The 13,526-nt window shown below is 44.0% G+C and overlaps 1 protein-coding gene across 2 annotated transcripts in view; it reads left to right on the top strand.

The window, feature by feature from the left end:
* LOC139406529 (leucine-rich repeat and immunoglobulin-like domain-containing nogo receptor-interacting protein 3) overlaps positions 1-8,024 on the top strand; it is a 44,038-nt gene extending 36,014 nt beyond the window's left edge. The window contains exon 2 of one of the 2 annotated variants that reach the window (XM_071149208.1): positions 2,696-8,024. In XM_071149208.1, the coding sequence (XP_071005309.1) occupies positions 2,746-4,566 (1,821 nt within the window). In that variant the 5' untranslated portion in view covers positions 2,696-2,745 and the 3' untranslated portion in view covers positions 4,567-8,024. The remainder of the gene's footprint in view (positions 1-2,695) is intronic. The other variant, XM_071149209.1, reaches the window with a different exon arrangement.
* The last annotated feature ends 5,502 nt before the right edge of the window (positions 8,025-13,526 follow it).

The following is a 13,526-nucleotide window of genomic DNA, read 5'->3' as shown; positions in this document are numbered from 1 at the left end:
ACAGAAACCCAGCCTAAAACCCCAAACAGCAAGCAATGCAGGTGTAGAAGCACGGTGGCTAGGAAAAACTCCCTAGAAAGGCCAAAACCTAGGAAGAAACCTAGAGAGGAACCAGGCTATGTGGGGTGGCCAGTCCTCTTCTGGCTGTGCCGGGTGGAGATTATAACAGAACATGGCCAAGATGTTCAAATGTTCATAAATGACCAGCATGGTCGAATAATAATAAGGCAGAACAGTTGAAACTGGAGCAGCAGCACGGTCAGGTGGACTGGGGACAGCAAGGAGTCATCATGTCAGGTAGTCCTGGGGCATGGTCCTAGGGCTCAGGTCAGTTGAAACTGGAGCAGCAGCACGGCCAGGTGGACTGGGGACAGCAAGGAGTCATCATGTCAGGTAGTCCTGGGGCATGGTCCTAGGGCTCAGGTCCTCCGAGAGAGAGAAAGAAAGAGAGAAGGAGAGAATTAGAGAACGCACACTTAGATTCACACAGGACACCGAATAGGACAGGAGAAGTACTCCAGATATAACAAACTGACCCTAGCCCCCCGACACATAAACTACTGCAGCATAAATACTGGAGGCTGAGACAGGAGGGGTCAGAAGACACTGTGGCCCCATCCGAGGACACCCCTGGACAGGGCCAAACAGGAAGGATATAACCTCACCCACTTTGCCAAAGCACAGCCCCCACACCACTAGAGGGATATCTTCAACCACCATCCTGAGACAAGGCTGAGTATAGCCCACAAAGACCTCCGCCACGGCACACTCAAACATATGACCCACTGAAGAGATGAGTCTTCAGTAAAGACTTAAAGGTTGAGACCGAGTTTGCGTCTCTGACATGGGTAGGGTCACTGTATCCACACACTCCACGGTCTGTGTTCATCTGGCTGGCGCTGTACTGTATAGTATGGTCTCTTTAGGAGAAATGGGAGAACTATTGTTCTTGGCTGTGTGCCCCCCATAAGTACAATGACTTAATATATTATTCATTCGTTTTTACATCGACCCATGCCTGGGGAATTGCCATATGATATTACACTCCCATTGTTTATTCAATACCTCTGCAGCTTAAATTTGATGAATTTCAAAATCGCACAGGGCACATAGAAAGATATGCTAACAAGACCATCAAGTAGACCATCATTTTATTTTGCTCAAAATGACCTTGTATGGGCTTTCCAGGAAGATACCTTAACATTTAAAGGGCAATTAGATTGCATTGTGTGGTCCTTAAGCCTGGCAAAATAAATCATTGAAATCGATAGCATTTGCATTTCCTAAATATGCCTGACATGCATTTCCTGTGTCTCTTCAAAGCTGTACTGCACGAATGCATTTATCCCTTTAAACTGATCAGAAGACATTATTATCAGCTAGTTTTAGGCTGTGACAGGTCGACTAATGGGTATACTTATTCCTATGTCTCAAGATCAATTTAAATCAGAGCGTGTAGATCTTAGGAACATGAAAAGAATGTTTAAATCATCCGTGGGAGTTGAAAATCCTCAGACATTTTCTGTTTCCTCTCGAGTGTCACGGGTCCTCTCTGATCACACCCTGTGTTGTGTGTGTGAAGGTGTGAGGGGGTTGGGTGTGTGCATACCATATTGTGTCAGAGGGGAGGAGACTATAACACAGTGTTAGAGTTCTCAGAATTCTTACTAATAACCCCCCAAAGGAAATTACATTAATCTGGGACTTTAGCAGCATTTCTGTCTAATTGATTCATACATTTATGGCACACTGTGTAGAGTGCATATTTCATGAGGCGTTGCTATGTTTAACCATTCTAGGGCATGCTCCTCTGTTCAGGATTTCACTGTGTTCATTTATGGCCTGTAGTAAGTAGAGTATCTGTGTGCTCGGGTGACACACAGAACACATGGCTCGGGGACTTCCTCATGCATGAACTAATGGGAGTGACAGGTCTCATGGGGTTTTAATACATTTACTCCTTCGTAAGCCCACCATTTAATGAATATGATGTTATGGAACGCGTTAATCCTGGGATGTTTCATGTCAAAGGTATAAACTGGAGAAAATGATGGATTGAGGAAGGGATTAACGCTCTGATGCAGGTGGTCATTATCCTGTGGAGTGGTCTGTTATATGAGATCCAGGCAGAGTTCTTTCAAGCTTCAGAGAGACAATATGGAGATGTAATGGAAGTATTATAGTGTTGTGCGCTGGGTCGTAGCCTTGTGTGATGGGTGACGTTGCCTGAGAGCTACACTAAAGAGTCAGTTGAACACTATAACACTCGCTCCCGGATTGAACACTAGATTTTCTGCCCAGCGGTATTGCTTGATGTTGGAGCATGAAGGCATGACAAACAGGGTATGAGTCAGTTAGACAGAGTCTTGGTGTGATCTTTAGATCTTTAGATCACACCATTGTTTCTGACCTATTTATGATGAGTAAATGAACTTTTCACTCATTATCTTCTGGGGTCCTTCCTCTAAACAGAATAATAATTTACTGGGAACTCAGACCGGGTTTCCCATGGTGTGTAACCCTCTGAGACTTGACTCAGAGCACTAGCTGTAATTGTACTTCAGTGCGAAGTTAATTAAAACCAGTAATTGTAATTTTACTCATTTACAGGGTTTGATCTCAACTGTTGGAGGGGATATACATGCACTGATTTGTCTTTGTCTGTTTCATTCTCTCTCTTGGTCTCTGTGGACAGGTGTCTGGTGCAGTGATCCAGCCCCAGTGGTGCAAAGGTAGTGAGGGGACATGGCAGCCGTTCCAGGCCTGGGGTGGCCTGGCCTGCTACTGTTGCTGCTGACTACTGTGGCCTCCACTCAGAGCCAAGGCTGTCCCCAGCGCTGTGAGTGCATGGCCAAGCTCAAGTCTGTGGCATGCCAGGGCAAGCGCCTGTCTGCCTTCCCCGACGGCATCTCCTCGGACACACGTCTGCTGGACCTGAGTGGGAACAGGTTTCGCTGGGTGGAGCATGGCGACCTCCTCTCCTTCCCTCGGCTGGAGGAGCTGGACCTGAGTGAGAATATCATCACCGTCCTGGAACCCAACGCTTTCTCCAGCCTGCAGAGCCTGAGGGTGCTGTCGCTGAGGGGGAATCAGCTCAAACTGGTCCCCATGGGCGCCTTCTCACGCCTCACCAACCTCACCACACTGGACCTGAGCGGGAACAAGATTGTCATCCTGTTGGACTTCACCTTCCAGGACCTGAAAAGCCTGAGGAACCTAGAGGTTGGTGACAACGACCTGGTCTACATCTCCAACAAGGCCTTCCTGGGCCTGGTGGGTCTGAGGGAGCTCACCATTGAGAGGTGTAACCTGACCTCCATCTCCAGCCAGTCTCTGTCCTACCTCCGCAGCCTGGTCACTCTGCGCCTGCGCTACCTCAGCATCTCCTCCCTGGAGGACCAGAACTTCCGTAAACTGGCCGGGCTGCGGGGGCTGGAGATCGACCACTGGCCTTTCCTGGAGCACATCTCCCCCCACAGCCTCCAGGGCCTTAACCTGTCCTGGCTGTCGATCACCAACACCAACATCACCTCCGTGCCCACGGCCGCCCTGCGCAGCCTGCCCCACCTCATCAGCCTCAATCTCTCATACAACCCCATCTCTGTGCTGGAGTCCTGGGCCCTGAGGGACTTGGTCCGTCTAAAGGAGCTGCACTTGGTCAACACCAACCTGATGACGGTGCAGCCGTATGCCCTCGGCGGCCTTCGGCAGATCCACCTGCTCAACCTGTCCACTAACGCCCTGGTAACCCTGGAGGAGGGTGCCTTCCAGTCCGTCAATACCCTGGAGACGCTGCGTGTGGATGGGAACCCTCTGTCCTGTGACTGCCGCCTGCTCTGGATCCTCCAGCGCAGGAAGACCCTCAACTTTGAAGGGAAGTCCCCAGTGTGTGCAGGCCCCATGGAGGTGCAGGGCAGGGCCCTCAGCGCATTCTCAGACTCTGCCCTCTTTGACCACTTTACCTGCCAGAAGCCCAAGATACGCAACAGGAAGCTGCAGCCAGTGACTGCCAGGGAGGGCCAGGTGGTGTCTTTTGTGTGCCGGGCGGAGGGTGAGCCCACACCTATCATCTTCTGGGTATCTCCCCAGCGCCGCCGGATCACTACCAAGAGTACTGGACGTGTCACCGTCCTACCCGAGGGAACGCTGGAGATTCGCTACGCCCAGCTGACCGACACCGGCACCTACATCTGCATTGCCAGCAACGCCGGGGGCAATGCCACCTACTTTGCCACGCTGACCGTGAGTTCACTGCCTCTGGACGCTGCACTCATGGCCAACCGCACATACTACACAGGTGACCTCAACGAGACCAATCTGAACGACACCAAGGTCTTCCTCAAGTTCACCTTGGACCTCAAGACAATCCTGATATCCACAGCCATGGGGTGTTGCTTGTTCCTTGGCGTGGTGGTTTTCTGTTTCCTGATGCTGTTCGCATGGAGCCAGGGCCGGGGACAGCACAAGAATAACTTCTCAGTTGAGTACTCTTTCAGAAAGGTGGACGGCCCTGCAGCCAGCGGTGGACAAGGAGGGGCCCGCAAGTTCAACATGAAGATGATTTGAGTCAGAAAACGGCTCACTCTGTTTACTAGTAGACTCAGATGGGGACACAATAATAACTTTGGACTTTATGATTCGGATCCCTATTGGTTCAGAAATCAACACATTAGGTGATCTAAGACAATGTACTAAAACTTTGTTTTGTATTTGTAAATGTCTGTATCAACAAAAAGTAAATAGGTAAATGGATTTGGTACAGACACATTTTTTCTCATTTGCTATTTGTGTATTGTGGTTTATCTTGTGCAGAGGAGTCTGGATGATAGTTAAAGATGTCACTAAATCCCATTGACTGTTAAAATTCTAAACACAACACCCCTGCACAGCTCCATCTGTCTCTCTGCAGTGCACCCTCCCCTTTTAAGGTTCTTAAAAGAGGAGGGTGACCTGGGGCTCTGAGGTATGGGAACGCATGAAAAAAATGACCTTTATGTTAAAGCATCACCGCTTTTGCTTCCTGGCATAGAGCAGTATAGTAGAGGCACTTGTAGAAGTTGCACACATGGGGCAAACATTTGTAGTCTAGGGTCTGGGAAAAATGTGGCCTTTTATATTTCTTGCAATTCTACATAATTTTAGATGACTGGAGACTAGCAGAATATTTTTTATACCTCACAAATGATTAAATTGTCAGGCTACTTTGACACTTTGAATCTGAGATCAATAAAAACGACCTTGTCTTGAATCCATCAGTAGCCTAGGCCTAGGTTTGTGGAGACACATATTGTACAATATGAGGAGGAAAATATAGTCATAAAAAGGTTTCCAGTTTCACTGACTCAACCAATGATGAGCAGCTCACTCATGGACATGGCCGATGCGCTCGTGCCAAAAGCTTGTCCCTACAATCAGATTAGTATTGTCTTTTCGGCAGGATCCCTTTCATTTCCAACCTGTGTTTTCTCGCGATGGCATTTTAAATATTGCGAAAGGCCTGTTTTGGCTGCATGCTGTTCACTGACAGATTTGCCTCGCGTTCCTGACTCTCAGCATGCCTTGTGATTGGGCTACACACAATCCACAGCAAGGCTATTTAAAAAAATAGAAAAATATATTGATTCTCTGTAGCTAAATTATAGTCCAACTCCTGATGTAGTATTCAGAATTTTGTCATTTCTTTCTGAACATGGAGGTAATTCTATTACTTTGGCAAATGTATTTGAATTCATCATGGGTGCTGTGGCACCTTCAGCACCCCTCCTGCGTATATGATTCTATAAGGAAATAAATGATGAAGTGCAACTCTGGAGAGATGAGAGTTGAGAGGATCATGTCTATCAGAACAGGGAGAGGGAGAGAGCTCATAGAAAGTGAATCTCATTCTAGTTATGTGAGGGATAGATGCTGTCTTCTCTCTCTCACCGCAGCTCTGGCCATGCGTTGGTGTATAAAGGTTACAGTGTTGCGCCAACCATAAACCCCCGCCTGCCAACACAAATCAATTCTTAGAATATTAGGCACATTTTAACATTATGTTTTTCAGGGGGCAGCCAGGAGAATTACAAAGGAGAACTTGAATTAACTCTGATAGCTTTTATTAGGATTTTTACATTTCAAATAGTGAAAATGATTTGTCATGCCACGAGAGGTACCGGATCCTGATAAATGGGTTCTGGAAAGAAGCAGTCAAAAACTGAGAGGTGCCGGCTCGCTCAAATTACGCCCTGCTTAACAGTATTTTATATTGTACACTCCCAAGCTAAAACCATACAGAATGACTCCAAATGCAAACTACATTACAGGAGACGTCCAACCTCATCTGTCATTCAACAGCATTAAATGCTGCTTCACATTTGACTAGTTTCATTTTTCAAATGGATTTGTTACGTAAAGTACCCTGAATGACCAAGTGAAAAATATATAAACCTGGTGTACAGGTGAGTGATCACAAACAAAACCAGACACAATTTGCTATGGGATCAGATGGTGGTGGTGTATTTAGCAATAGTGACATGCCCTCAGACTGCACCCCATCTGAAAATGTATACAAAATGTTTTGTGTATGTATATTGTTGTTGTTGGGTGTTCAGATTTGTTGTCTCAGTTTCTAAATTACTTGCTATATAACCTTTGTTAATTCGTCATTGTCTGATTGCAACTCAATATTAGGCATGTGTTCTTAATGTTTTGTACCCCCAGTGCATTTTGTAATCTTTAAAAGCTTTTGTGGTTGATCATAATGTGTTGTAAGTCAGATTTTATGTGGATAATTCTAAGTATAATTTCCTAACTGGTAATACCCAGTAATTTAATTATTATCAGACACAGATTGCCTGGCACAGAGATTTGCCCTTTCTGTGCTTTCTAAACAACTTATAAAGGGCAAGCGTGCAGTGTATTTGATCAGTTTCCTCTTTTAGGCTTAGGAAAGCAGTGGGAAGCCTGGTGACCAGCAGTGACAGTGTTTCTCATCAGGACCCAAGTCTCAGAGATATGCAGGAAAATGCTAATGTGACAGAGACCTTGGATGCTGGAAGAGAGGTCACAATGGAATGGAGCTAGGCTGTGCTAGAGGGCCTTCCGTGCCCAATCACAAGGGCTGACATCATTTGCGTTCTGCAGATTAATTAGAATAGGATCAGAAAGTAGCAGTATTTTGTATATTTTGGAAGAGCAGTTATAGCTAAGGTTTTTTGAACCAGTAATAGGCAAAACTGTTTAATCATCCCTCTTAGCACTTTGTGCAGGTTCCTAGCACATACTGTAGTCAACATCCGTATTAGCACTGTGCAGCTGCTTAACACATAATCATTATTCTCTTTCCACACTACAGGAGAAAATTCGTATTGGGATTTAGGGTGCTAACGTAGCACGGGATGTGTGAAGCTTACTTCTCAGCCTGAAGTGTCACGATTTGCGCCAGCGAATAACTAGCATTTCGCACGGCGCTGACTTTTCAGGAGGACGGTCACGTGTGCTAGCAAGGCAGAGGTCCTGAGTTTGCGCCAGGTATGGACCAAATCGTGAGAAAGTGGTACTTGCTAAGCAAGCAGCGTGACATCCTTTACACACTAATTTCTGGTCCGTCATCGGGCTGATTTAAAGTTAATATCAACATCTGCCTGTCTATCTGTGGTTTGGCACTATGGCACGCTAGTTCACTGGCTCCATAGATCGTTCCCTCACTCAATGTCCCATTGCCAACAGTCCCAATAGTTTACCTTTGCAGCCCTCTGCTGGAAGAAGCGTAATCTACAGCATCGTCACTGTAGAGAGGTTCACTTCATTCTGAATATATGTACAACAACATGTAGAACAGAGAATCATGTCAGCTCTTCATTGCATTTCTATCTGCAATGTTCAACAACTTTTGGCAACTGATCCTGGACCTGAATGCACTGCACATTTAGCATCAGACCTTCATTGAATACTAATAATAAAATAACTACTTTTGTGTTCTGGGAAAAATAACAATATGATAAACATTCCTGCGCTTCAGCATCCTAAAGATTACATTGGTGTGGTTTACATTGTCCTGCAAATGTTGGGAGAATTTTGTATATTACTGTATGTTTCATATAAAAAAATACCCCAATTCAATTAAGCACCCTGTTTGTAACATATACAGTGCTTCCGAAAGTATTCAAACCCCTTGACTTTTTCCATATTTTGATACGTTACAGCCTTATTATAAAAAGGATTAAATACATTTTTGTAATCAACAATCTACACACAATACCCCATAATGACAAAGTGGAATCAGGCAAAATTTATATTAAAAAAACAACAACAACTGAAATACCTTATTTACATAAGAATTCAGACCTGTTGATCTGAGACTCGAAATTAGCTCAGGTGCATACTGTTTCCATTGATCACCCTTGAGATGTTTCTACAACTTGATTGGAGTCCACCTGTGTTAAATTCAACTGATTAGATATGATTTGGAAAGACACACACCTGTCTATATACGGTTCCACAGTTGACAGTGCATATCAGAGCAAAAACCTAGCCATGAGGTTGAAGGAATTATTCGTAGAGCTCCGGGACAGGATTGTGTCGAGACACAGATCTGGGAAAGGGTACCAAAAAATGTCTGCAGCATTGAAGGTCCCCAAAAACACAGTGGCCTCCATAATTCTTAAATGGAAGAAGTTTGGAACCACCAAGACTCTTCCTAGAGCTAGCCTCCTGGCCAAAAATATCAACCGGGGGAGAAGGGCCTTGTTCAGGAAGGTGACCAAGAACCCGACCGGCCACTTTGACAGAGTTCCAGAGTTCCTCTGTGGAGATGGGACAACCTTCCAGAAGGACAGTCATATTTGCAGCACTCCACCAAGTAGGCCATTATGGTAGAGAGAACAGACAGAAGCCACTCCTCAGTAAAAGGCACATGACAGCCCACTTGGAGTTTGCCAAAAGGCACCTAAAGGACTCTAAGACCATGAGAAACAAGATTCTCTGGTGTTATGAAAGCAAGATTGAACTATTTGGCCTGAATGCCAAGCGTCACGACTGGAGGAAACCTGGCACCATCCCTACACTGAAGCATGGTGGTGGCAGTGTCATGCTGTGGGAATGTTTTTCAGCAGCAGGGACTGAGAGAATAGTCAGGATCAAGGGAAAGATGAGTGGCGCAAAGTTCAGAGAGATCCTTGAAAACCTGCTACAGGACCTCAGACTGGGGGAAAGGTTCACCTTCCAACAGGACAATAATCCTACGCACACAGCCAAGACAAGGCAGGAGTGGCTTCGGGACAAGTCTCTGAATGTTCTTGAGTTTCCCAGCGAGAGCCCGGACTTGAACCCGATTGAACATCTCTGGAGAGACCTGAAAGTAGCTGTCCAACCGGACAAAGTTTGAAAGGATCTGCAGAGAAGAATGGGAGAAACTCACCAAATATAGGTGTACCGAGCTTGTTGCGTCATACCCAAGAACACTCGTGCTGAAATCGGTGCCAAGGGTGCTTCAACAAAGTACCGAGTAAAGGGTCTGAATACTTACAGTACCAGTCAAAAGTTTGGACACACCTACTCATTCCATGGTTTTCTTTATTTTCACTATTATCAACATTGTAGAATAATAGTGAAGACATCAAACTATGAAATAACACATATGGAATCATGAAGTAACCAAAAAAGTGTTAAACATATCAACATATATTTGAGATTTGAGATTCTTCAAAGTAGCCACCCTTTGCTTTGATGACAGCTTTGCACACTCTTGGCATTCTCTCAAACAACATCATGAGGTAGTCACCCGGAATGCATTTCAATTAACAGGAGTGCCTTGTTAAAAGTTAATTTGTGGATTTTTTTTCCTTCTTAATGCGTTTGAGCCAATCAGTTATGTTGTGACAAGGTAGGGGTGGTATACAGAAGATAGCCCTATTTGGTAAAATAACAGCTCAAATAAGCAAAGAGAAATGACAGTCCATCATTACTTTAAGACATGAAGTTCAATCAATATGAAAAGTTTCTTCAAGTGCAGTCGCAAAAACCTTCAAGCGCTATGATGAAATTGGCTCTCATGAGGACCGCCACAGGAAAGGAAGACCTAGAGTTACCTCTGCCGCAAAGGATAAGTTCATTAGTTACCAGCCTCAGAAATTGCAGCCCAAATAAATGCTTCACAGAGTTCAAGTAACAGACATATCTCAACATTAACTGTTCAGAGGAGACTGTGTGAACCAGGCCTTCATGGTTGAATTGCTGCAAATAAACCACTGCTAAAGGACATAAAAAAATAAGAAGATACTTGCTTGGGCCAAGAAACACGAGCAATGGACATTAGACTGGTGGAAATCTGTCCTTTGGTCTAATGAGTGCAAATTTTAGATTTTAAGTTCCAACCGCCATGTCTTCGTGAGACGCAGAGTAGGTGTACGGATGATCTTCGCATGTGTGGTTCCCACCGTGAAGCATGGAGGAGGAGGTGTGATGGTGTGGGGGTGCTTTGCCGGTGACACTCTGCAGTGATACGCCATCCCATCGGGTTTGCGCTCATTCGTTTTTCAACAGGACGATGACCCAAGACACCTCCACGCTGGACAAGAAGTAGAGTGATTTGACCAAGAAATAGAGTGATGGAGTGCTGCATCAGATGACCTGGCATCCGACCTCAACTCAATTGCGATGTCTTGGGATGAGTTGGACCGCAGTGTAAAGGAAAAGCAGCCAACAACTGCTCAGCATATTTTAGAACTCCTTCAAGACTCCTTCAAAAAAAATTACAGGTGAAGCTGGTTGAGAGAATACCAAGAGTGTGCAAAACTGTCATCAAGGCAAAGGGTGGCTACTTTGAAGAATCTAAGTTTAACACTTTTTTGGTTACTACATGATTCCATTTTTGTTATTCCATAGTTGTTCCATTGTTATTCTACAATGTAGAAAATAGTAAACATAAAGAAAAACCCTTGAATGAGTAAGTGTGTCCAAACATTTGACTGGTACTGTACGTAAATGTGATATTTCAGTTTCTTATTTTTAATACATAAATTTTTTTGTATATATATATGTTTTTGCTTTGCAATTATGGGGCATTGTGTGTAGTTTGATGATTAAAATATTTTATGTAATTCATTTTAGAATAAGGCCGTAACGTAACAAAATGTGGAAAAAGTCAAGGGGTTTGAATTGTTTGCCACTTTTCTACATAGGCCTACCTGTATTTGCGCAGTGCCTTCTGGTTAGATCAGAGCTGCCATATGATGTAGTGTGGGGAGGTCTCACTATTCCCTCTCCCGTTTTTATTATTTTAATTCCCCTGATAAGTTATGCAGTCTTATCCTACTTAAGGCAAAAACAGATGTATGCTGGTTGGGCGGGTAGGTGTATAAAGTGGAAAGGCATCACGGACAACCAACTTTTTGCCGCCAAAAAACTCTAACGTCCAAAAGAGAACACTGGAACAATATTCCTATCATCCAAATGTGGGGAATGATGAGAGGTGGTCTATGGAAAACTACTGTCTATTTTGTGATGTCATTAAAAATGGAATAAAAATGTTCTAACAAAAATATTGTAACTTGAACAGTATACACGCTGTACAAAGATGATGCGAGTGTTTTTGTTAAGATAGGAATTAAATGTTAGTTTTCAAACGAGATCATAGTTTTGATGATACTTTGCTCCAGTAAGTAGCCACATCCGAGGGAGCTCAGAGAGCGTGTCAGCATGACGGAACATCCCGTTTTTACCAGAGTGTATAAAGGATGAGTTAAGAATTAACATATCAGACCAGAAGGACTCAAGCTACAGCTTAGGTCTCTATTGGTTACAACCCTGAAAATCAACACGAGGTGAAGACGACAAAGTAGCCTCTCTAACAATCAATGTTACGGCTGAGTAGCTGTTCTAAGTACTGTATCTAAGAAAGTGAATTTAAGTAGGACCATCCTGTTACTCTCTTCAAACCATCGTCTACTACACTGCTCTCATCACCCTGCTGGGGATCATCGACCTGGCTGATGAGCTGTCTTCAGTGGACCACTCTTCCAGAACGAGGGAAATTAAACACCTACCTGTTAGTTCTGCTTCAGACTACAGGACAAGGCATTGAAGCCACAGCCAACTAAGAAGAAGGACATTATGGCCTCTTGTGGACAGTCAGAGCCTTACACTTAAGAGCTCAGGAGAAGGCCCAAAGGAACCCTTTCCACAAAGGCCTGGGCCCAACAGAGATAAACGGCAAAGGAAGACATTCAAACACGTAAATATGTTCATGACTTCTTATTCCAAATTGGCGGCGGTTCGGGGGCAAAGTATTGTGATTACTGTGAGCATAGTTCCAATTGTATTAGTGTTTTCTCTCTTTCTCCATTTTCCCCTCTCTTTTGATAAACAATCTGTCATGTTGTTGTTAGTCCACTAGGAACCTGTTTCCATCGTATGATGTTTCTATTCAATAACCTATATTATGTGTGTGTGTATCCTGTGTTATCATTTAGTTAGTTAGGAAATAAATAATAATAATAATAAATCAGTTTGTGTGGTACAGAATGATCAGTTAAGCTGGGGTTTGTGCAGATGCAAGAAGTACGTGACGTTCAGGATTATGAGACTGATATGAGGTAATGATTAGTAAATTACTGTTGTCAATATACAGTGCCTTGTGAAAGTATTCGGCCCCCTTGAACTTTGCGACCTTTTGCCAAATTTCAGGCTTCAAACATAAAGATATAAAACTGTATTTTTGTGAAGAATCAACAACAAGTGGGACACAATCATGAAGTGGAACGACATTTATTGGATATTTCAAACTTTTTTAACAAATCAAAAACTGAAAAATTGGGCGTGCAAAATTATTCAGCCCCTTTACTTTCAGTGCAGCAAACTCTCTCCAGAAGTTCAGTGAGGATCTCTGAATGATCCAATGTTGACCTAAATGACTAATGATGATAAATACAATCCACCTGTGTGTAATCAAGTCTCCGTATAAATGCACCTGCACTGTGATAGTCTCAGAGGTCCGTTAAAAGCGCAGAGAGCATCATGAAGAACAAGGAACACACCAGGCAGGTCCGAGATACTGTTGTGAAGAAGTTTAAAGCCGGATTTGGATACAAAAAGATTTCCCAAGCTTTAAACATCCCAAGGAGCACTGTGCAAGCGATAATATTGAAATGGAAGGAGTATCAGACTACTGCAAATCTACCAAGACCTGGCCGTCCCTCTAAACTTTCAGCTCATACAAGGAGAAGACTGATCAGAGATGCAGCCAAGAGGCCCATGATCACTCTGGATGAACTGCAGAGATCTACAGCTGAGGTGGGAGACTCTGTCCATAGGACAACAATCAGTCGTATATTGCACAAATCTGGCCTTTATGGAAGAGTGGCAAGAAGAAAGCTATTTCTTAAAGATATCCATAAAAAGTGTCGTTTAAAGTTTGCCACAAGCCACCTGGGAGACACACCAAACATGTGGAAGAAGGTGCTCTGGTCAGATGAAACCAAAATTGAACTTTTTGGCAACAATGCAAAACGTTATGTTTGGCGTAAAAGCAACACAGCTCATCACCG

Source organism: Oncorhynchus clarkii, chromosome 4 (genome assembly GCF_045791955.1).
Source record: "Oncorhynchus clarkii lewisi isolate Uvic-CL-2024 chromosome 4, UVic_Ocla_1.0, whole genome shotgun sequence".
Classification (NCBI taxonomy): Eukaryota; Metazoa; Chordata; class Actinopteri; order Salmoniformes; family Salmonidae; genus Oncorhynchus; species Oncorhynchus clarkii.
The sequence above is the reverse complement of the archived record's forward strand: the minus strand, read 5'-3'. Positions and strand labels throughout refer to the sequence as shown.